This window comes from Danio rerio, chromosome 22 (genome assembly GCF_049306965.1).
Source record: "Danio rerio strain Tuebingen ecotype United States chromosome 22, GRCz12tu, whole genome shotgun sequence".
Lineage (NCBI taxonomy): Eukaryota > Metazoa > Chordata > Actinopteri > Cypriniformes > Danionidae > Danio > Danio rerio.
Genome location: NC_133197.1, coordinates 19,011,148 through 19,037,203, shown reverse-complemented (window position 1 = coordinate 19,037,203; position 26,056 = coordinate 19,011,148). Strand labels below are relative to the sequence as shown.

At 38.1% G+C, this 26,056-nt stretch overlaps 1 protein-coding gene across 1 annotated transcript; it reads right to left on the bottom strand.

The window, feature by feature from the left end:
• Positions 1-11,497: 11,497 nt before the first annotated feature.
• Positions 11,498-13,825, bottom strand: swift. The gene is given in 5 exon segments (NM_001044808.1): positions 11,498-11,748; positions 11,832-12,083; positions 13,222-13,360; positions 13,474-13,618; positions 13,733-13,825. Coding segments are annotated over 5 exon segments (756 nt in total). The 5' UTR covers positions 13,797-13,825; the 3' UTR covers positions 11,498-11,592.
• Between the last annotated feature and the right edge of the window lie 12,231 nt (positions 13,826-26,056).

Sequence of the window (26,056 nt, the reverse complement as noted above, 5' to 3'; positions counted from 1 at the left end):
CAGAAGTAGATAAATGCTGGTCCAAAATTAAATTCAGCTCTGCAGAAACTTCCTGTCTGAAGAGAGGTGTTAAAACTGAACACAGAACACAGAAGGTCGTATGCTTTTAATGTTGTGCAGAGAATTCTTAGAAAAAGAGGACTTATGTCTGGGGTGCAGCCAATGGAGGACTGGACAATGATTGACAGATGATGAATTTCACTAAACTCTACCTGGTAATATCAGCTGCCTATATAAGTTTATAGTCAGAATAAAAAAAGTTGTTGCACACCTCTGTAATGTAACTTTTGCATTGCATTGAGGTTAACAGAATTCAGTCAATCGAATTATTCATTTGTATGGAATAAATTGTTTTGATTTCTGACATTAAAGAAAAACCTCTCCTGACCTTTTTTCTTGAACATGCATGGAATTGATTGAATATTCCAACTATATATATATATATATATATATATATATATATATATATATATATATATATATATATATATATATATATATGAACAATATCACATGAGTAGCAGTGCAATATGGCTGTTTATCAGCTGATATACAGCCATATTGCACTGCTACTCATGTGATATTGCGCTTATACAACAGTTCGAACTCACAGTTGTCATTAAAATGGTGTTTAAAAAAAAATTAAGAACTGCTTTTATTTTAGCCAAAATAAAACAATTAAGACTTAAAAAGCAGAAAAAAATATTATCAGACATACTTTGAAAATATCCTTGCTCTGTTAAACATCATGTGGGAAATATTGAAAAAAGAAAAAAAAAATTCAAAGGGGGCTAATAATTCTGACTTCAGCTGTGTGTGTATGTATATATATATATATATATATATATATATATATATATATATATATATATATATATATATATATATATATATATATATATATTATGAGAATTTCATACAATAATTTTAGAGAAATTGTTAGACAGATGGGCCTTCAAAAATTAATCGTGGAAAGAAGCCCCCTACTCAGACTTTAGACTAAATAAATATTTGTAATTAATACTAGTAATATCGTATGCTCATTATCAGCTGACAAGTGTCAAAACATAAAGACAAGTTAGCAGATAAAATGGCACTAAAATGCCTCATAATTTAAGCTTCATAATACAAGACAGCAAAAATGAAAATAACCACCATTTTTATCCAGCTATGGGCCTTAGACAAAATGTTTAAATTGTAAATCCATTTGCATCACTTGTTGAGTCATGGGTGTGCTGGTTTGAAAAAGAGGTGTGTTGAGGCGCTGACTCTATGTGCTCATAAAAAAAATCTATGGATATCTTTTGAAAAGTGTATAGGGGTCTTATTTCAACGTCTTGACTAAATCTTCACATTGCACAGTTAAGAAAAGTTGTAATTATGGCGAGTTCACCACAGGACCGCCCAGCACTGACTTATATACCACATGTTTGATCATTAGAGCTGAGAGAGATGGTGCTTGTGATAAAGATAATCAGTGGAAATGATCTAATGTTTGCAAGTGCGTGGAAAATTTATAAGCTCTCTTATAGGTCTGTGGTTTATGCAAGATGATGAGTAAATATTGTTCCTGCTAATGCTTGGTCTGGTCTAGAAGCATTTAACATGTCAGTACATATTTTGCTGAATTTATATCCACAAATATTCATTAAAATAGGAATCCCTGGCTCATACTTACAGGTGCCATAGAGTAGTCTAGCATTTGTGTTTTGCACTGGCTGCAGAGAGAAGACAATGCTAAAGACAAGTTGTTACTAAGGCACAGATCACTGTTTGGAAATTGCCCTGAGATTGGAGATTTGAAAAAAAGCAAGATTTTACAACAGTACTGATCTGTTTGTTGAATGTCTAGTTTTGATCAACACAACACCAATATTTTTTGCACACTGAGATACTTGCTGACCTAGAAAATCTGAATCTAGCACACAATTTTCTTTTAGCTCAAATAGCATTATTTCAGGTTTTTATTTTTATTTTTTAGATTAAAAAACATTGCATGAGAACCAGTTGATCTAAGTAGGCCAAGAGAGGTTTGCCTAAAAAGCAAAGCCAAAAGGAGCATGTGTTTTACAAGGTGAATGATACAGAGGCCGAGGGAATGATCCCTGTGGAACTCCACAGTCTAATAAAACACAACAAATTAAAGAGTCTTTGGCATTTCCCCATTTTCAATTCAACCAAACTTTAAATCCAGGGTGTGGGTCAATTAAATTAAATTAAATTCATCTTTATTTCTACAGCGCTTTTACAATGTAGATTGTGTCAGGGCAGCTTCACATACAAGATTATAAATTGAAACAGTGTCAGTTCAGTTTTCAGTGTTGAAGTTCAGTTTTGCTCATTTCAGTGTGTTTCAATTTTCACTGCTGAGAGTTCAAACACTGAGGAGCAAATCCACTGATGCACAGCTTTATGGGTCCCGAACCATGCAAGCCAGTGGCAACAGCGGTGAGGAAAAAACTTCACCACTTGGCGAAAGGGAAGAATTAAAAACCTTGAGAGAAACCAGGCTTAGTTGAGCACGACCGTTTCTCCTGTGCCCAAATGTCATATGCAGAGCTGCAGTCAAGGCGCCGGAGGCTGGAGAGCGCTGGACATCTATCATGGAGAAGATGCAGGTGGGAGAGGTCACCGGCTGGTGTACAGGCTGGCCCTTCAGGATCAATGCTGGGACTCTTCTGTCTCTGGTATCTTACAAGGATCAATCTAATGCTCTCCACTCCTCCATGACTACCACAGCAGCTGCTCAGGATACTGCCAGGATTATGGAAACCTCGGGAATAATAAAAAAGACTAACATGAGTGCAGATACCATTCAAAATATAATGTCTTTAGGGAAGTGTTCCCGGCTCCGGTCGCCCTAAATATAGCAGACTATCAATCCTTTAGAGGCCTTGGATTTCAACAGCATTTGTGTTTTATGTGTATGATAATGCAAAGAAAGTGTATGCTCTCTAATCTATTTTAAACTGGCAGAGTGTGTCTGCTTCCCGAACTGTGCTAGGAAAGCTGTCTCAGAGTTTAGGTGCCAGATAAGAGAAAGATCTAATTTTTTTTAATCTAATTTTTTAATTTATACAATATTTAATAAGAAGCCAATGCAATGATGAAAGACCTGGAGTAATGTTATCATGTTTCTTTGTTCTAGAAAGCACTCTAGCAGCTGCATTTTGAACTAGCTGAAGTTTGTTAACATCACAGGAAACGGTCCATGTCACTAGTTAAAATTGCTTATTTTTCTGCATTCAAGTATTCTTCGAAACATGTGGCATAATGTAAGCACACGAGTCTACAAACTACTGTATATAACACTATTGTAGTGGATATTTTAATCATAAGTAGTGTGCCTTTAAGAAACTCAAATTTCTTAACCATTTTATTCACATTTTCAAACCCATCTTTGTGTGGCATCAGCAAAGCTGCTAAGTTGTGATTCAGACATCCAATGTGGCATCAGATGTGGTCAGTGTTATGTTTTTTAAATTTTTAAATGATGTATAAGATGACACCAGATTAGCCGTGCTGTTCCATGCAGTATTCTTTTATTAACTGAACTCAACATGATGACGTCACTCAGGTACGGGTAGCACACTCATACAAAATACATGACAGTCAGCAGGAGCAGAGAGATGATGCCCATGGTTAAGATAATCAATGAAGACTATCAAAGATTCACAGGTTGGTGAAAACCTAAAGCTGTGGTTTAAAAATGTGATATAAGTAACAGGATGGGGAAAATTTCTTGTTAAAGTTGGGATGTCATTTTCACTTTACACATGGTTCAGCGTGAATGTATTAACTGTTAACTCAGCAACAGCAATTACAGTAGTTGTTTGATTTAACAAACACACACTGCATGTCTAGATGTACAGTATAGTGCACTGCCTGTATAGGCACAGTTATGTTCATGTAATTTTATCTAACTGTCTAATATTTGTTTTTTCCAATTGGCTGTTTTGAGTATTTTAGAAAAATCTGACCATCTACCATCTCTAGAGTTTCCAAAGAATAGACTGAAAACAAAATGTCTAATAAGCTGCAGATCGGTCAATGGAAATTGATATATATTTTCCATTGATCTTAGTAGTTTTCCACCTTTGCATGTACTTGGATACTGGCCAGGTAAATTGATGGGAAATGCCTTCAAATATGCCTTGTAATACTGCAATTATGAATGATGTATGTTTGAGACGATGAGAAAACTTGGACAGATTAATGATTCATTAAAGAACTTCTTTCCTTTTGTATTTACATGAAATCACATATTTCCAGTTACTTTGTGGATCCATTTAAGGACCTCCTGAATCTCCCTGTTAAAAACACAGATCAACATGTCACTAGTGAAATTATTTTAAACATTAACATGAAGTCTGAATAATCTTTCATACGTACATTGCAGGATCCACCATGGCCATTAGCACAGATAATCTTTTAAGACTTGTAATCAGATCTCCATCTGTATTCACACTTACCATCATTCACTAAAAGGCTCTATTTTGACGGCCCATGCGCAAAGTGCAAAGCGCAGGGTGCAAATGCATTACAGGTTTGTCATAATCCACTTTTGCTATTTTAAGGTGCGAAAAATCCGCTTTTACAGGGTTAAGCTTATTCCCCTAATAAGTTACAGGTGTGTTTTGAGAATAAACCAATCAGAGTCTCATCTCCCATTCCCTTTAAGAGCCAGATGTGTCATGTTATGGTGCATTTGCTATTTACATGGTGGACTTTGTAAGTAGAAAAACTTAACTTTTCACTAGCAATAAAACAGTTAATCAGAGAGAGCATCTATAGCGTGAGAATGAGAGATGAGCCTACTTGTTATTTATTTTCACTTTCACTCTCGTGGATAAGGAAATGTGTTGTACGCACAGACATCTATTAGCCTATACAAAAGTATTTTCATTAAAGCGCAAAGATTTGTTTCAAACTATTTCTTAATTCAGTTCCTATTTCCAGCAAACGAATAAATGAGCAATAATAACAAAGTGTGCTTAAACAACTGAGCTATGTCCAAATACACATGCTGTGCCCCATACGGTCTAAAACCTGACAGGTGGACAATGTAACAAATGTAAATACGCATGTAATAAATAATACTGCTAATAATGATAACACGATACAAAAGCAAATTGTCAGGAATAAACTGAAAAAGCCCCCCGAGATAAAGAAGGCATGAAAATATGGTTTTTCATACTCTACCTAGAACCACACCCCACCACCCCCCACCCCAAAACTAAAAATAGAGCAAAAGGGTAGATGAGGGTAAATGATATGTAAATTTGCAGTAGAAAAGGTTTACTCTATCTAGCTTCACTGTTCAGATGTGTGTAGCATGCTGAGGACATTTGCTGGTTACAAGTGGCAATTACAGAAAGATTAACAAAATCTGAAACATGTTTATTTCTCTCCCTGTATATTATAACTGTTGAACACTGTACTTAGTATAAAATCTTAAAGTTCACTGATCATTAGAAAAACAGAAAATTCCCTGTGATATCAAAGTGCAATCACATTCACTTGTAAGAAGTTTGTGAATTTAGTTAATTAATTTATTATTTGTGAACTAAAATTAATTTCACTTTGAGAAAACTATTTTGTAAAAAATATATATAATATTTGTCTAACACAGAAGATATTTGATGAATAATGGTAGATGGAACCCATTGTCTTCCATGGTAATTTAGTTTTCCTGCTATGAAACTTGCTGGGTGCCATCAACCAGCATTCTTCAAAACAACTTCTTTTGTGGTAAACAGTAGAAAGAACAGCATAAAGGTTTTAAACCACATAAGAGAGAATAAAGGATGAGGTCATTTTCATTTTTGTCTAATACAAGACGTCAATAGGGCCATAACATTACAAGTGATGGTGGAATCCAGGCTAAGCTCATGTGGTGAGTTAATTATAATATTTTATTTAGCCTAGGATCAAAGTTAATGGGCTCTATTTTAATGATCTAGGCACAAAGTCTAAAGCGCATGAAAGCATTAAGCATTAAGGCCGTGTTTGAATCTACATTTGTTAAGGACAGAAAAATATGGTGTGCACCCTGGCTGTAACGTGCAGACTGACACGGAGGGATCCATATGCAGTATTTATTAATCACACTCACTTAAACATACAATATGCACAAAGGTGCAAACACACTTTAATAGTAGCAGTAAAGGTCTCAAGGCTGGCGGCTGACAGACACAGAGTGATTTACCAGGCAAGGGTCAGAGGCAGGCGGCGTGATGCAGAGTCCGTGTAACAGGCTTGGGTCAAGTGCAGGCAGCGAGTATCAGAGTCCGTGTATCAGGCTTGGGTTGTGGGCAGGCAGAAGGCAAAGCAGAGTCAGAAACGGGCTGGAGTAATGCACAGGAGATCAGGCAGGATATAACGCTCAGTAATGCTGGCCGGGGCTGAAACAAGACTTCGCAGTGAACTGGAGTTTGAGTGTGGCTTATATAGGGAGCGTGGGTCGTTAACTGGATTCAGTTCAGGTGTGTGCACGATCAGTCTAGGTGGATGATGTAATGCTTAGAAATCCGGGGATGGCGGCCTCTGCTGGCCAGTGAGGGGAATGACTGGGACCGAGTCGGTGACACTGGCGCATGGTCTAATAGGGTTGTGCTTATCCTCTTAATGATTTATGGGTATGTTTTGAGCATAATGTGCATTTAACCAACCAAAGTCTCATCTCCCATTCCCTTTAAGAGTCGGTTGCATTGCACCATGGCGCATTTGATGTATGTACTTGATGTTTGTACTTGCATGATGGACTTTAAAGTGGAATAACAGAAGGATTCACTAGCGAGAAAAGAGTTAAACAGACCATCTACGCACTCCTCTTAAGCCTTTAACAGGCATCCATAAGTTATCATTATCATAGAATATCACATTATTTATCAGAGTTGTGTCAGTATATTATGGAATCCTAGATGTGAGCCATTTTTTTTTTTCACGTAATGCACCTTAGAGGGTTAAGACACCCATTAGCCTACATATTTAATTTCATTTGTTAAGCACAAAGATTTGTTTCAAAACTATTTCTAAATTCAGTTTTAGTTTCCAGCAAATGAATAAGTTATAACTTATTCTGAGTTATATCCAATCACACGTTTTATTTTTATGCCCCATATGGGTAAGCATATGTCTTCAAAACCTGACAGGTACGCGGACAAATCTTTTTTTTTTATTAAAACCAATATAAATATGAATATAATAAATAAAACTGCTAGTAATTATAACATTAAAATGCAAACTGTCATGAATAAACTTAAAAAAAGCAACTGGACATGAAGGCATGGAGGTAGTGTTTGTTTTTTCTAGTAAATATTGAGCAAGTAATAATTTTGTTACATTTTAATCATTTATTTTTTTTATTTCATATGTAAAGATATTTTTGTATTGCTGGACATCCTGTGTGTATTAATGCACATAACTAACATGCTCTGCACTGAACTTTATATCTGTTTTTACTTGATCAGTGGCGTGGTCTGTTTCAGTTTTTCAAAATAGCAATGGGCCAACAAAGTGCCTCAACACATCTCCTTTTTAAACCAGGGGTCTTTTTTTAAAAGCAGTAATACATTTATGCAGTCATAAACATGTTTTGACAGTTAATATGCCAGTGATTTGATGCTTCACAAAAGTTGCAGACGCCTTTACCAATATCAAAATGCTTTTGTTAACAACCAGTTATTATTTACACCGATTAAAAAACTGGCTACTATAATAAAGAAATTCTTTTCTAAATGTGGAACTAAATATATTGATTTGCATTGAAATACATGATGAAAACACTTGACACATAAAAGTGTAAAGCCTCCAACTCACAACAAATGTGGAAGGTTATTACGTATCATATTTAACAAACCATTTACTGCTAATTTGATGTAATTTTGCTCACATGGATAATTGAATAGTAATCAGATGATGTCATTACGCTGCTGTGCCGTCAGCCAATCATGGCATTGCTGATCATGATTTCGAGGATCGATAGATCTGTCCTTCACAACACACGCAGCGATCTCAGATCAGTTTATCCAGACATTCTAATCTGATTCGCGAACTTGATTGAAGAACCAAATTAGCGAGAGATCAGTTATCAAGATTAATAGATCCAGGATCTGCCAAATTATCTTAGATCATTTAAGCGAAGTACGAAGAACGGACCGCAGGACACACATAAGTCCACACAGTGGCACAAACGAGTTTTTTAATATTAAATATATATTTAAGCCAAATACTTGAAAAGGTTTTATCGTGTCTCTTTGAAAGTATTTATCAATGAAGTGAGTTTCTCTGCAAAATACAGCATTTTAGCTGGAATTTAGGCATTACTTACTGTAGGCATGAATGTTTCACAAAATTTCTATAGGAAGAAGCAAACACAAAGGAAGTCAATGATTACAGGTTCCCAGCTTTCTGCAAATTATCTTCTTTTGAACAGGTCTGTGAAGGGTGAGTAAATATGAGGAAATGTTCATTATTAAGTGAAGAGTAGTTCAGTTAGAAACTCCTGTTGTAGACTAAAGTTTCCTCTCTCTCCTATGTTTACAAATGATGACATAAAGGCTTAAAGCAGACACTTTCTTCTTTTTTCTCTTGCATGTACAGTAGCGTAGCGTGTACATGTAATTCAATCTACTCAGTCAACCCAAACCTGGGATCTGTCTTCGTACCTCGCTTAAATGATGTAAGATGTTTTATCAGATCCTGGATTTTTTAATCTTGATAACTGATCTCTGGCTAATTTGGTTCTTCAAACAAGTTTGCGAATCAGATTAAAATGTCTGGATAAACTGATCTGAGATCGCTGTGTGTATGTTGTGAAGGACAATGATTGGCCGACGGCACAGCAGCGTAATGACATCATCTGATTAATATTCAATTATCCATATGCACAAAATTACATAAAAATTGGCAGTAAACCGTTTGTTGAATATGATACGCAATAACTTAATCCATTTGTTGTGAGCTGCAGCTTTACACTTTCGTGTGTCAAAAGTATTCATGTATTTCAATTCATATTAATTTATTTAGATCTACATTTACAGAAGTTTATCTTTATTATAGTAGCCTAGGCCTACTCAAGTTATTATTTTTTTTAATCGGCGTAAGGAATAACTGTGTCACCGACTCGGTCCCAGTCATTCCCCTCGCTGACCAGCAGAGGTCACCATCTCCGGACTTCTAACCATTACGTCATCCATTCCACCTCATCCCAGCACACCTGGGGCCTCATGTATCAACGCTGCGTACGCACAAAAACTTTGCGTACGCCAGGTTTCACGCTCAGAATCGCTCACGTTTAGATTTACTAACAATGAACTGAACGTGGGAATGTGCGCAGGTTCACGGCAGCTTTCTGGCAGGCGTACGCACATTTTTTGTGCGTGTCTGTTTTATTTCCATTGGCGACTCCTAGAGGCAGTTGTGTTAAATTGCTCTCTACAAAGTGTCTGAGCCTTGCAATGGCAGCTGTATAAGACGGGTTCATATAGTAGGTATGTAAGATTTCCATACCATACAGTTGACCAGCTAAACATTAAAGTGCAAATTGCAGCGGTCGCCTGTTTTCCCAATGTAATCTGAGCAATCTACCGCACACACATTGCTATAAAGACACTATCTGAAGATGAATTTGCATGCGTGAATCAGAAACATTTCCATTCAATAAATGTGCAAATAAAATATGATGCACAAACTTATTGATGATTCCTACTTGTCTTTCTCATGATAAATAGTGGGCAAAATCTGATATGTAGCGGGGGAAAAAAGAAGAAAGAATTTATCAGACGCTGGATTCGAGCCGAGTTTACGCTTGAATATGTCTGTTCATGATCTCATGCTTCTTATGAGGTGCGCCACTGAGACCGCTTAGGGTATCGCAACATTTTTCAGTTATAAACCACACTATTTCTTTTTTAAATGCACTCAGTGCGATGTTCAGACCCAACTGTGTTAACCGTACCAGCTAAACTCTCCCACTCTATTTTTTTCTTTTGTTGTTAATTCCGGAGAACAAACTTGCAAATAACACCGCTTTTCTCCGGTCTACCTCCGAAAGCAGCACCTCCAATTCACATTCTGTTCAAAGTTTCTCTTTTTGCTTGATTTTGCCGTTGCTTTTTCGTTGGGTTTTGCCATTAGCATAGTCATTAGCATATTCATACGGGGGAGGAGGCAGGGAGGGGTTTTGTGCTCGTGCATGTTGCGTTCAGTTTCATGTTCATTCAGATGTACAAAAGAATATGCGTGAGATTCGGCGTACGCAGTGTTTCATACATCTGAATTTTTTTCTGCGTACGCACATTTACAGCTTTGTGCGTACGCAATGTTTTAGTAAGATTTCCACGCAAGTCTTCGTACATGAGGCCCCTGTTTTCCATTCCACTAATGACCCACGTACCACATATAAGCAGCTCACACACACACTTCAGTGCAAAGTCTTGTTTAGCCCCGCCAGCATTTCTGAGCGTTCTATCCTGCCTGATCTCCCGTTTACCACTTCAGCCCGTTTCACGACTCTGCTCTGTCTTCTGCCTGCCCTCGACCAAAGCCTGTTTCCTCGGACTCTGATTCTCGCTGCCTGCCCCTGACCAAAGCCTGTTACACGGACTCTGAATCACGCTGCCTGCCTCTGACCCAAGCCTGGTAATCACACTGTGTCTGTTATCTGCTACGTCTCCCTTGATGTGTATGTTGTATGTCCGCACAGCCGTGCGAGTTGTTGATGTTTAAGTGTGACTTAATAAATACTGCAAAATGGATCCCTCCGTGTCAGTCTCCCCGTTACAAACTGTATAAATTCTTTTTGCATCAAAAAAGCATTTTGATATTGGTAAAGGTTTCTGCAACTTTTTGAAGCATCAAATCATCGGCATATTAGCGGTCAAAACACGTGCATGACTGCATAAATTATTATCCTTTTTTTAAGTCGAGTATTGTGCAAGTACGCGTTTGCATCTAAAAAGCTCATATCAGTAAATTTTCACTTTGAACCACCAGGTGGCAGTCTTTGTACTTTGATTTTGGTTATATATATATATATATATATATATATATATATATATATATATATATATATATATATATATATATAGTAAAAATATGTTCAATATTTTTGTATATAACTACTTTAAGAAAATATCAGCATTTGGTACATACTTTCAGTATTATCTTTGCTTGAACTGACCATATCTAATGAGATTTGAAGAATTAAATGATTCTGGATCGTGTCAAATCTTCAAAATCCAAATCCAGCTAACTGAGTGATTTACATATGGAGAAAGGACCCCTGATTTTCAAATGTTGCAGTTCTTTAAAGACACAGCAGACAAACTTGAAGAAGGCGGAACAGCACCAAACCTTTGTTAGAAGTTTTTTTTATATTTCATTTATTTTCCTCTTTTCTGAAAAACTGCTGGTCAAGACCCCCATCATTTTGTAATCATATAATATTGTAATTCTAAATGGCTGTGACAAAATAAAGAGGATACCACTGATTGATGCTTGATCATGATGAAATCTTTTATTGAAAGATTTATGGAAGAATTCAAGAAAAAACATGTCTTCCTTTTTTAGTCATTCTTCAAGATGTCACTAAACATTTTCAGTTATCATTTTGATCCATGGAATATATGCTGAAATCTTAGCATACACATTCGGACGCAAACGTGAATTGCAGAGATAACGGTCAGTGAAGGATGTGACCCCAACAACAGTGTCTCCACAAACCAAAGGACCTCCTGAATCCCCCTGTTAAAAAACAGAGATCAACACGTCACTAGTGAAATTAGTTTCAACATTAATGTAGAGTCTGAATCATCTGTCAAACGTACACTGCAGGATCCTCCATGGCCATAAACACAGATCATCTTTGAGACCTTAAATTTAATTTCCCATCTGCGTTTACACTCTTCATCAGTCATTATCACTGTATCTGCCTCTCTGAGATGACCAGGTCTTGGGCCTCTGACCCACAATCTTCCCCAGCCAGCAACACTACAGAGAGTATCTGCTTCAACATTTTCTCCTTCCTTTGGTAACGATATCAGTCCAACATTGTTGCTCAGTGTGACTTTTTTATTTAGCTGTAATGCAAAACACAATTGTTAATTATCAACTTATTAGTAACTAATAATGCATTGGCATTATAAATTGGCCATAGGGCCTGGAGGCGCACTACAGCGTAAAGCATATGGCAGAATAGTTGCCAATTTATTCTGCTGTAGTGGCTCCTGATAAATAAGGCAATAAGCCGAAGGAAAATGAATGAATGAATGAATTGTTATTAGTTAAATGTGTAGTAAGGTATTAATTCCCTATTACCATATTATATGAACTAATTATGTAAATATAAGGGTTAATTAACACTGTAGTCAAAGTAGTTATTACACTTTCAGTTGTCTGCTTTTATTTAGTTAATCGTTAGACAATGATTAGTAATGGTAGAATAACTGTATAACTACTTGTTAAGGCAAAGGACTGTTAACTAATTTTTTATATACTGTAAGTAGTTATATGCTAGTAGTTAGTTGCAAATAATTAGCAAATGATTAATTAAAGCAGTTGAACTGCATGATTTTGATATATTGTGGTAATTACAACATTTACACGATTAGTTACTATGTACTGTACACTACAGGGTAAACAGTTTATAGATTACTTAATATATTAATAAAAAAGAGTGTTCATTTGATGCACATGCTGTAATCATTAATAAATGGTTTAGTTTTCATGATTTATATCTTAACTCTTGATTATCTGTGCATTAGCTAAGCATTATCATCATTTCTTGTCGGCTTAGTCCCTTTATTAATCCGGCGTCGCCACAGCGGAATGAACTGCCAACTTATCCAGCAAGTTTTTACGCAGTGGATGCCCTTCCAGCCGCAACCCATCTCTGAGAAAACATCCACACACACATTTACAAACACACTCATACACTACGGACACTTTATCCTACCAAATTTACCTATACCGCATGGACTGTGGGGGAAACCGGAGCACCCGGAGGAAACCCACGCGAAGGCAGGGAGAACATGCAAACTCCACACAGAAACAGCAACTGACCCAAGCATTAGCTAAGCATTATATAATCTTTATTATTGCACCCATATTGTAAGTTATAATCAACTTAATTCTGCAGTTTTTTATCAAAACAGAAGCACCAAATGCAAAGCTGAAGTAAATGATTTTCAAAAGAATAAAAGAATAATAGGTTTATACCTTCAAAAGCAGGATGTCATTCTTATAAGAATTCTGTTTATAGTCGGGATGTGGGATGTAGGATGTCACATCAAAGCTGTCGTAAGTTTTATTTCCACTCAAATCATGGGCGCCAACCACAACAGTGATGACATCACCTCTGTTGAACAAGCATATTGTATCACTGTCATATGATGCACTGTATGATTGTGCTCATGTGTCATTCAAAATGGATTTTACCACAACACAGTTCACATTAAACAAAACTCTTACTTTTCCCAGCAATGTGCAGCAGTCAAGACAAACTGTTCAGTAATGAGGGATCCACCACAGATATGCCAGCCTTTTATCTGAAGAGAAACCATGTAAGGTCTGGAGTGAGGTTTAGCTTCAGTGCCGTCCTCTATACCCACATGAGCTGAAAGAAATAGGTGTTAATAAATACAAACAGTTGTTAGTCAAATTACTCTGTACATTAAAAACTAATATTTGTAACAAATGCCCAAATCATCATCTGTATAGTCAGTCTCACCAGTGTAGGTCAGGTCTGGCACCAGAGAAACCAGCAGGAGCAGAGAGATGATGATGATGGTCATGATGAAGACAATCTGTTAGCTCTCAGTAACAAAACACTGTGTATATATTTACAGAGAATATGGGTGGAGACATTCAGATTCAGTTTTTTTTCCATGGTCCCACCCTTAGTTACTTTTTTGTTTAAGAGAAGAGAAGACCCATTTGATTGGCTTTTCTTATAAGTAATTTCCAAAGTCAAACCACTTGACACCAAATTAAATTCTTTCTAAATCCAGTACACTTATTTTAAAGGTAGTTAACAGCCGTCACTGCTAACACACTGTAAACACAGTCAACTGTTCTGGCATAAAGTCTCTTAATTCACATATAATAATAATATGTGTAATCACTAATCACAAATGGTAATCTCTGTATACATCATAGCCAAAATACTCACAGTTTACACTCATACTGCAGCTCATGAAAAGTGCAGGGAATCTGTTTTCAGACCGCGTGTGCCCAGGTCATTATGAATACAATACGAAACCAAAACTTATAAATAATAATAGAATCCCTCTTGAAATGCATAACCATATTAATTTTCCATTTAGTTTAGTTTTCCAAACAACGACGTGGATGAACAATCATAGTATGATGCATTGTTTGGGAAAAGAACGATGTAGTGATGAGTGTTTCCCAAAACCCAAAGTTTCTCTGTTGCAAATCCATAGTTTAAACCACATTAGTTATGTAAAATGCCTGTCATGATGCTCTTGACGGGGTGGCAACAACTTCTTTCGAACAGAACCCCATTATGTCAATGTGCAAATTATATAGTTTTACAAACATACACATAAAAAAAAGTCCAATATTAGTTTTGGTAGAATGCACTTGTTTTCCATTTTAATTGAAATATAAGTAAACGGCTCATATAGGCCCAATGTTTCCTTTACAAATACTATTGAGAATAGTCCATAGAAAATTAATATTTATTATTTATTAGGAAATGAAAAAAATCATACTCATCATAGTAATAAAAATATTAATAATATTAACGATGATGACGATTATGATTATTGTTATTATTATTATTATTATTATTATTATAGTTACTATTATTAGTAGTAAATAGGATATTGTTTATTTATTTATTTAATTTTTTCTACTTTTACAACTTGACACATGTAAACCACTGCAGAAATGCTAAATGTGCTTTTTTTTTTTTTTTTTTTTTTTCTCACAAGCTTTAGAGACGTAACAAATTTGGCTTTTAAATAATAGGTCATCTTAGCTTTCACCATGAGCCATGATAGTGGTTCAAATGGCATCGATGTTTTCAAAGTGTACTGCGAAGGGAGCGCAAGTGTAAACATGAAGATTGCTAAAATTGAATTGTAAAAACACGATGAAAGCAAATTACACCTAAGAGAGATGCCTTTAATGATTGTTTATTTTTAATCATTCCAAGGGTAAATGTAAAAATGTTCTAAATGAATAAGGGATGGGGGATAACAAGGAATAGAACACAGCTAGAAATGTTTCTAACTACAACAACTACAACAACGAAATTTGCGACACAGTTTTCGAATGTTCATTGGAACGATAAATTTGGAAAACATCAAATCAACAAACTATGTTTGTAATGATACAACTTGCAACCTTAGTTGGCTAATTATGGTTTTTAAAAATGCACCCCTGTACGACAGTTGTAGCAGAATACAAATTGAAAACTGTTTTGTATCAGAAAACAGTATTTATTTCTTAATATATAGCAACACATGCAGGACAGCAAGATGGAAAGAATTATTTTCATTTATTTTTTTATTTATTGTTATTGTGATTTATTATTGGACATTCATTTAGAATTTTTGGACTAATAACTAATCACAGCAGCATTAGTTAGAATGCTGTTGGCCAGTTTTTTTTCAGTCCTGTTTGGTGTTGTTTTCAAATACAACAAATTGGTTAACCTGTTAGCCAGCACTCACTTTTGGGGATTTACACCTACCTAATTTTATAGTTCTTGACCGCAGTAATCTACGAACACAAACTAGGTGTTACTGGAAAGAAGACACTTTGGGCTTTGGTCCATATGGAAAGTTATCATCATGCTCAAAATATCAAAAGTTATGAAGTGATGGGAAAAAGGAATTGCATTGTGTTGAATGTTTTTTTTTTTTCCATATACAAACACAGAAATAAAATAATGTCATCACCTATACAGTGGTTCTCAAACTTTTTCCAACCAAGTACCACCTTTGAAAAAAAAAGGTCTCTCCAAGTACCACCATAACAACCGGTATTGAAATACAGTAGCATAGTAAGCCTAATTAAACAGCTACAGTACTGCACAGTTTAAAAATGAGGCAAATGAATTACTGTTACTAAGAATATGTATTATTGTCAGCAACTTTAAACATTATAAATAGTTTAAACATTAACTGTGCTTGCAGACAAAAACTTCACCATTTAAATTAAAATGTGCTTCTAAAGGTTAAAAGTGTCCACATGTGCTTAAAAAGTCAAAAGAAAACTGCTGTACTTGTAAAGTATTAATGTATAGTAGCTTATTCATCAAAATCAGCAAATGTTGCTTAGACCTAATGAGTAGGCTATATGTCATATTTAGATATATATAATTTGTTATACATTTTGAAAAATGTTGCTCTATTTAGTCTAAACATTAACTTGTGTTTAAATATAGGATTTGGAATTATATATTTAAATGAGAAATCAGATTTGCTGCTCGTCATTTATAGTAGGCCCATGTGTGTCAGAAAAGCGAGTGATTAAAAGCAAATATACAGTGCTTGGCCAATTCATATGTGCGGTATTTCTGTGATTTGGTGCGAATGAAATCACATCTTAAGTGAACAGTGAAGCTCGGCCTGACCACGGTTTCAAGCAGACTCAGGGGCCGTTCGCAGTCCCTCCATCTGTGCACATGGAGACTAACATTAATTATATTCTACTTCCAAGCTTCAAGCATGGCAACATTGCTTGAGTCTGTGTCTCGTGCCATTTGAGTTGCATTCCAATTAATTAGCTTAAATCTGAGGTAACAGACTAAACCGAAAGCCACACTGCTTTACAAAACAATTAACTATATCGAAAACACACATTATTTTACACAACTACAAGCACACATTTGTAATAATTATTTGATCAGTGATACAGCATGGGGAAACTCCAGAGTTTGCAGTAAATGAAATGCCAATACAACAGCACTGGTCTGCTGAAAGGATTCTCTAGAACAGGGGTGTCCAAACTCAGTCCTGGAGGGCCGGTATCCTTCATAATTTAGTTCTAACCCTAATTAAACACAGCTAATCAAGCTCTTTCTAGGCATACTGAAACTTCCAGGGATGTGTGTTGAAGGAAGTTGGAACTAAACTATGCAGGACACCGGCCCTTCAGGACCGAGTTTGGACACCCCTGCTCTAGCACGTGTGTATCTATGTCCCACTCTTACTGCCAAAGGTCCATAATTTGTCAGTTGTTGTTTGTTATTTATTTTTTTGTACTGTACTCTGCACATTGACATTTAAAACACTAATCTATAAAACAGTAATGTAAACTATAGTTTCAATAAATGTTTGTAAATAAATGCTGCTGTAATATACTGTAGAGCTTTTTTACATGCTTAGATGCATGCCAAGCCAAATAATTAACATCTAGCACAAAGTTTATTTCTGCCCAAATAGCATTATTTATTTTTTTATTTATTTTTTTTTAAATGCATGAGAACCAGAATATAATTGTATTTAAGTAGGCAAAGAGAGGTTGTTTGCAATTTTTATTGTTCCCTCTTTAAAAGAAAAAGAAAGAAAGAAAGAAAAAAGAAAGAAAGAAAGAAAGAAAGAAAGAAAGAAAGAAAGAAAGAAAGAAAGAAAGAAAGAAAGAAAGCCAAAAGGAGCATGGTGAATAATACATAGGCCCAAGGATTGATCCCTGTGAAACTCCACAATTGAGAGGAATTCTGGAAGAGGACCAGAATACAGAGCCAATACAAACACTAACACATATGTTATTTAGAACCACTTTAATTATGTGCAACAAATTTAAGTCAAAAGACAAATCTAAATCTAATAAAACCAACAAAAACTTTTTCAAAAACTTGCACTTTGGGATTCATGTTCAAAATGTGTACATTTCTTGCTCCCAAAAGTCATTGTCATGTAAACGAAACCATGAAATGTTTAGAAAATTCTCTCACTTTTGGTTGAAAAACTTTGTAAACGGGGTATTTAGAACAAATACATACACATAAAAAATAACATATTTGCAAAAGTGCTGAGTTATGTAACATACATCAGCTTTGGCCATCAGTAGCAGAGAGATCATACTCGTGGTTAAGATAATCAGCAAAACTATCAAAGGTTTGCGGGTGGGTGGAGACATTAAGCTGTGGTATATGATCTTGGTATAAGATTGTGCTATAGGTTACACAATGTGTTAATATTCTTATTAAACTTGGGTTCTCATTTTCAGGACACAATATAAAATTATTAAGCACATCAGCGTACATTTGAGAATTTTATTTAATTAAAAAAAAAGAGGAAAAGCATCAGAAATCAAACAACTATGAAAAAGGTATTCTAAAGGGATTGTGTGTGTTTGTGGTCAAGATGGTTTTGGTCTGGATGTATCTGTATTTCCCCTCTAGTGTAAAACCAAAGCCTTAAAACTCTGTAAAAGATTCAAGAACAGTGTGTGTGTGTGTGTGTGTGTGTGTGTGTGTGTGTCATATATTATAACAAATTATATACTATTTTGTACAACCAAGCTTACAGTACAGTATGGTAAGTAACCCACCAGACTGTGAATCACCATTCAGTGGACTGCAGTAAAATGGATTTGTGCTAAAATATATGTATTATAGTATACCATGGAATAGCTATTATGTGTACATTACAGTATATTTTTCTTGTTTTCATTGCTAAAGATTCAAATTAAATCAACTCAAATTGAGCTAAACTCTCCTTCCAGTTCTTACTGCTATACTTTAGGAAATGCTGGCTTATTTAAACCCAAATTGGGTAAAACATGGACTAACCCATACATTAAATTAGACTTGGTCTCATTCATTTAATATAAAAATAACCAAACAGTTTGGTTGGTGGTAACACGGTGGCACAGTACTGTTGCCTCACAACAAGAAGATCGCTGGTTCGAGCATCGGCTGGGTCAGTTGGCATTCCTGTGTGGAGTTCATTCTGCTGTGGCAACCCCAGATTATTAAAGCAACTAAACCCAAAAGAAAATGAATGAATGAATGAATGAATGAATGAATGAATGAATGAATGAATGAATGAGTCTTGTTAATCCCTTTTACACCCAGGGTTGGGTTGAAGTTATCCTGCATATTTTTAGACTGTGATTGATCATTTGACCAATGACAGTAGCCCTAATCTCAACTGAAACCATGTTCTTGTTCTTCATCCTCATGTCTCTCTCTCCACCTTCTCTTAAGGTCACACCAGATGTGCCAGTCGGCGATGAGCCTCAGTGTGCCACGCAGTGCCATGCATTTTAAAATTCCAAACATAGATTTCAATCAGTGTACGCACCCCGATGCCAGTCAGTGGCTGTTTGCTGTTCGCGGTGCCCAGCTACAACTCAGGACATTTCTGCCGCACCAAAGAGCCACATCTGAATAGTTTCATATTAAATAACACTTGAATGTGCATGTCTGGTGTGCCAACTACCATATGTGTGCCGCATCTGGTGTGTGACCCCCTGTACTCTCTACATTGTTTGCATTCATTATTTAAATTCTATGACTTTACCTTTGTCTCATTTATAGGCCCATTGTTAGGCTATGATTGGTTGGTATTGATTTAATTTGTCATTTAATTGAATGTTTTTGAAAAAGGAAACCGATATGTTAGATTTTCTGTGTTGACGAGAAAATAATTGAAAAAAAAAAATGTTTTATGGAAGTGAAAACTAAGTGAGAGACGAGAATTAATGTATGGTTGTATGAGTGTCAGGTTTCAGAAATTTCGTAACCAGTAAAGATTAAAGATTATCTGTGTACACAGTTGAAAAAAAAAAAAAAAAAACATTAAAATGACTTGCTTAGTCACCAGATCTGAATCTAACAGAGCATCTTTAGGATGTGCTGGAATGAGAGATTCCTATCATAGATGAACCTTATGATGACACAAGATTTATGATCAAGATACCTGAGGAATGTTTCCAGCACTTGGTTGATTTTTCCTTAGTATTTTTGTGTGTGTGTGTGTGTGTGTGTGTGTGTGTGTGTGTGTGTGTGTGTGTGTGTGTGTRTAWCACACACTGTTAACCCTTACCGTAGATTATGCAGTAAATAACTGTAAAATGCCAGTGTTTTGCTGTAATTAAAGGAAACAGTATTTTACTGTAAAAGGGGTAGGATTTGTAAGAAATTGTGAAGTGCAAAGAATAAATTACAGTAATTTACTTTATAGGCACCCATTACAGATACTGTATTTACTGTGATAATAAATGGTAAATTACCGTTAAACTGTTACTGCCCCATCTACTCTGTTGCTTTATGTTGCTATCTAAATTATATATATATATATATATATATATATATATATATATATATATATATATATATATATATATATATATTTTTTTTTTTTTTTTTTTTTTTGCTATCTATATTTTATATATATTATATATATATAATATAAAAATAAAAATGTATATATATATATATATATATATATATATATATATATATATATATATATATATATATATATTTATTGACGGGAGAGTGAGACATTTCATTGATGATTAGTTGAATTTCACTGCAGCCATCTCAGTTTTTTTTTTTTTTTTTTTGTTCCTTTTATGTTTTTAACATTAAGTATCAGGAGTCAACCAATACCACAAAGCTTATTAAAAGATACGTATAAGATATGGACGAGATGCATTTAAAGCCAAAAATATTCATACAGAGCAAGCAAATTGTCACAATAATTATTATAACTTTGTTTACTTTTGCTATAATTAATTTAATTTGCCTAATTTAACCTATAATTAAGCTTTTAAATTGCACTTTAAGCTGCATATAAGTATTTTGCTAAATAACAAGTAAAATGTGTTATTTAAAAATATATCTTAAACAGCACATACATACATTTTTGCAGAGACTTAATGAATTTGTCTGGAAAACTTCAAATGAAGTAAGTAAAAGTGGCATTAACAGTGTAGTAAAAAGGCTTTCCTAAATAAATGTATAAATCAGATTAATTGTTGTGTTTTTATTATTACTGCAGGTTTGGAATGACATGAGGATCAGATTATTTGTTATTATTTTTTTGCTTTGGATGAAATTTGTATATTTTTATTGTTTTTATTCAACGATATGTGCATGATTGTGATAAATGTAGGCAATTGATTTGAAAATTTGCTATGCACCATGGTTGTCAAACTCCTGGAGGGCCGCAGCCCAGTAGAATTTAGTTCCAGTTTAGTTTGATCAAGTGTGTTTAACAAGGGTTAAAGCTTAACTGCACTGTTACCCTGTAGATTATACAGTAAATAATTGTAAAATAGCCAGTGTTTTGCTGTAATGAAAGGAAACAGTATTTTACTGTAAAAAGAGTAGGATTTGTATGAAATTGTGTAGTACAAATAATACATTTCATTAATTTCCTTTATGTACACATTACAGGTAGTAACTGTGACAATTAATGGCAAATAACTGTTCAACCATTACTGTCCCATCTATTCTGATGCTTTATGTTGCTATTTATAGAGACCTGCATTTAAAAGGCAGAAAACAATGATTTAGGGATCACTACACACTCCCACAGGCTGTCTGTCTTATTCTAAACACAAAGGTGTTAGAAAGAGTTTTCAGAAAATTCTGGCCCTTTTAGGGAGCGAGGTGTTTGATTTGTTTACTGCTGAGTGTGTTCTATTCTCTGTCTATAAATTCACATGTAGAGTCTAATGTTTTAGGCTTTAATCAAGAATCTACAATGAGTAAGTAAAATGTGTTTGAATGTTTTTGAGGGTTTCTAAAATAAGGCTGTGTTTTAAGTTGCATTGTTGTTATCTTAAATGGTGTTCTTAAAAGCTACTGTAACTATGTTTCCATCCACCTATTTTATGCAAATGCGCATAAAAAAACAGTTGATGGAAACGCCATGATGCGCATAAATTTAAAAAATTTAAAAACTTATGCGCCTAACTGGGTAGGATAAACTTTTTATTCAATTAGAAAAGATGCGCATAAACTGTGCTCCGCGTCTGACACCTTCAAACACCACTGCGCGCTCACTGCATGTCAGGATTGTCTTCTAAGGCGCATTCATTTAGAAAAGATTGATGCAGCTTCTCCTACTGAAGCAAATGCAGTTTTTACTGTTGATATTTGGCGCCAGTTAATCAGAAAGTGACGGTTTTGTTCGCTTTGACTCGTTGGATGGAAACGCTGCTTCATTTGCACAACTTTTATGCGATAATCCAGTTTTGCACATAAAGTACATTTGCATTTTTGGATGGAAACATAGCGTTCGAGGTTACAGAAGTAACCCTTCGTTCCCCGAGGAGGGAAACAAATGTGCCATGGAGTGGATTGATTGAAATCCACGAATGGGAGGATTCGGATCAGAAGCCGCTTGTCTGGAGAGTATTGAAAGGGCCAATGAATGAAAATGAATTGGCAGCGTAAGCTTGCGCAGGTGTGCTGCATCGCCAATTATACCAGCATATAAGCACACCTGAAGCGAGCAAATGCCATCCTTTTAAGCTGAAAAGACTTTCAAACAGCTAAGGGACAGTCATTATGGCGACGGAGTATGGCACTTCCGTTCCCCTCCTCGGGGAACGAAGGGTTACTTCTGTAACCTCGAACGTTCCCCTTCGGTTGGGAAACTTCAGTGCCATAGAGTGGATTGATTGAAATCCACGAATGGGAGAAGTATAGAAAGCGCCATAATGACTGCACCTTACCAACGCCCCCGATGAGGGGATAGTCAAGCAAGCGTGACGCACCCACATCATGGGAGGCGCGGTCCTCCAACGTGTCCCTGGCCCTAATTTATCCTACTTCAACAGAAGTCTTACGGATTTAGATATATTTTTTGGGAGTCGTGAGCATCTAGATAATTCTAGGAAAATACGACAGTACGTTGGGAAGCGTGCAATCCCGATAGGGAGGACGCTGCAGAGGCCATCCGTTACCCAAGGGGGGATAGATGGCAGAATTTACATATGGACTAGCCCTAAAAAAGGGGGAGTACGCATAGCAAATAGTGGTTAGCGGAGAGGGAAGACACGGGTCCGCCCAGGGGGGGGACTTAACCGTGGCGGAATAAGCATATGGGATCGCCTAGTGGGGATCACGCATAGCAGGCACCTATACCCAAAACGCGGGCTGATCAGCGGGCAGACCTACAACGTAGTGGGCCAGCAAGTGACTCCTCCGCTGAGTCAGTGCTGGGGGCCACGGAGGAATCTGCAGGGCTCAACTGACGGGGAACTTTACTGACAGATAAAAGGGCGCACGTATCTCCGTGTTAGGGAAAATGGCGCAGCAAGCGTGTCTCAACACCCTACCGAGTTGTTTCCTCAATCACCAAGGGTTACCTAATACCCTTGAGGAAACCGGCTCCACTCGCAGATTGTAAAACCTTGCAAATGTGTTGGGTGTCGCCCAGCCCGCAGCTCTACAGATGTCTGTTAGAGAGGCGCCGCGTCCACGCGCCCAAGAGGATGCAACGCTCCGAGTAGAGTGTGCACGCACTCCCGGGGGACACGGCTGACCTCGACTCGAATAAGCGAGTGAAATGGCATCCACAATCCAGTGGGATAATCTTTGTTTCGATACGGCACTTCACTGCTGCCGACCGCCATAACAGACAAAGAGCTGCTCAGATGATCTAAAATTCTGAGTACGGTCCACATAAATGCGCAGAGCGCGAACTGGACAAGTAAAGAAAGGGCTGGGTCTGCCTCCTTCGGGGGCAGCGCTTGCAGGTTCACTACCTGATCTCTAAAGGGGGTGGTAGGAACCTTGGGCACATAACCAGGGCGGGGTCTCAGGATGACGTGAGAGTAATCCGGCCCGAATTCCAGGCACGAGTCACTGACCGAAAATGCCTCCAGGTCCCCGACCCTCTTAATGGAGGCCAACGCAACCAGCAGAACTGTCTTCAGGGACAGAAATCTTAGAGATACTGATTCGAGTGGCTCAAAGGGATCGGCTCGCAAACTCGTGAGAACGAGGGCGAGATCCCAAGAGGGCATTAGAGGGGGGCGAGATTAATTCGCCTAGCACCCCTAATGAACCGGACGATGAGGTTATGCTTTCCCACGGTGCCGCCAGCTACCGCGTTATGATAAGCGGAGATGGTGGCCATGTAAACCTTGAGAGTGGAGGGCGACAGCCTGCTGTCCAACTTCTCTTGAAGGAAAGAGAGCACAACACTGATCTGGCAGTTTCGGGGGTCTTCTCTGCGAGAGACGCACCATTCAGTGAATAGACTCCACTTCAGGGCGTAGGCACGCCTCGTGGAGGGGGCTCTAGCCTGAGTGATGGTATTAACCACCGCAGTCGATAGGTTACCTAAGTCTTCCTCGCGTCTAAGGACCACACGTGGAGGTTCCAAAGATCGGGGCGAGGGTGCCAGATGGTGCCATGTCCCTGAGAGAGTAAGTCTTCTCTCAAAGGGATCCGCCAGGGGAGGGCCATCGCGAGGAGTGAGAGCTGTGATATCCAGGTCCGGTTGAGCCAAAGGGGCGCAACTAGCAGAACCTGTTCCTCGTCCTCCCTGACCTTGCACAGTAACTGCGCGAGCAGGCTCACTAGGGGAAACGCATACTTGCGCATGCCCCGAGGCCAGCTGTGGGCCAGTGCATCCGTGCCGAGAGAGCCCTCGGTCAGGGAAAAAAACAACTGGCAATAAGCGTTCTCGGGAGAAGCAAACAGATCGATCTGGGCCTCCCCAAATCGCACCCATATCAGCTGAACAGACTCGGGGTGGAGTCTCCATTCTCCAGGGCGTAACAGCTGTCGTGAGAGCGCATCGGCTGCACGATTGAGCGTGCCTGGAACGTGAATGGCACGCATCGATTTCAGCCGCGGGTGACTCCAGAGGAGCAGACGGCGGGCGAGCTGAGACATGCGGCGAGAGCGCATACCCCCCATGCGGTTGATATGCGCTGCCGCCGCCGTACTGTCCGTCCTGACCAGCACGTGTTGCCGCTCCAGCACCGGTAAAAAGCGGTGGAGAGCGAGGAACACTGCCAACAGCTCTAGGCGATTGATATGACAATGAAACTGGGTGCCTTTCCACAGGCCCGCAGCCGCATGCCTACGACACACGGCCCCCCAACCCGTGTTGGAAGCATCTGTTGAAACAACAACATGGCTGGACGCCTGTCCTAGAGACACACCGGCCTGTAGGAACGAGGGGTCGTTCCAAGGGCTGAGGGCGTGGCGACACAGCGCAGTAACAGAGACCCGGTGTGTGCCCGCGTGCCATGCGCATCTTGGGACCCGATCGTGAAGCCAGTGCTGAAGTGCTCTCATATGGAGCAATCCGAGCGGCGTGACGGCAGCTGCGGATGCCATATGCCCCAGGAGCCTCTGAAAGAACTTCAGTGGGACCACTAGTTTGCTGTCGAGCTCCCTCAGACAGTTCAGCAACAGGCGAGCGCGTTCCTCGGAGAGGTGCGCTACCATGGTGATCCAGTCCAGCTCCATCCCGAGAAAAGAGATCCTCTGCACGGGGGCGAGTTTGCTCTTTTCTCGGTTGACCTGAAGCCCCAGTAGGCGGAGATGCCGAAGCACCTTGTCCCTGTGCACAATCAATTGCTCCCGCGAGTGGGCTAAAATCAGCCAGTCGTCAAGATAATTGAGTATGCGGATGCCCGCGAGCCGAAGGGGCGCTAAGTCACCCTCCGCGAGTTTGGTGAAGACCCGCGGAGACAGAGAGAGCCCGAAGGGGAGGACCTTGTACTGCCACGCTTGACCCTCAAACGCAAACCACAGAAATTGGCTGTGGCGTGGAAGAATGGAGACATGGAAATACGTGTCCTTCAGGTCTATGGCTGCAAACCAATCCCGAGGACGAACGCATTGGAGAATGCGCCTCTGCATGAGCATTCTGAACAGCAGCTTGTGCAAACAGCGGTTCAAAACGCGCAGATCTAGGATTGGTCGTGACCCACCGCTCCTTTTGGGTACGATGAAGTATGGGCTGTAAAACCCATTCTCCATCTCGGCTGGAGGAACTGGCTCGATTGCACCCTTCGCCAGGAGGGCAGCAATCTCCTCTCGTAAGACAGGGGCGGACAGGGGGTTGACCCTGAAGAAATACACGCCCGTGAA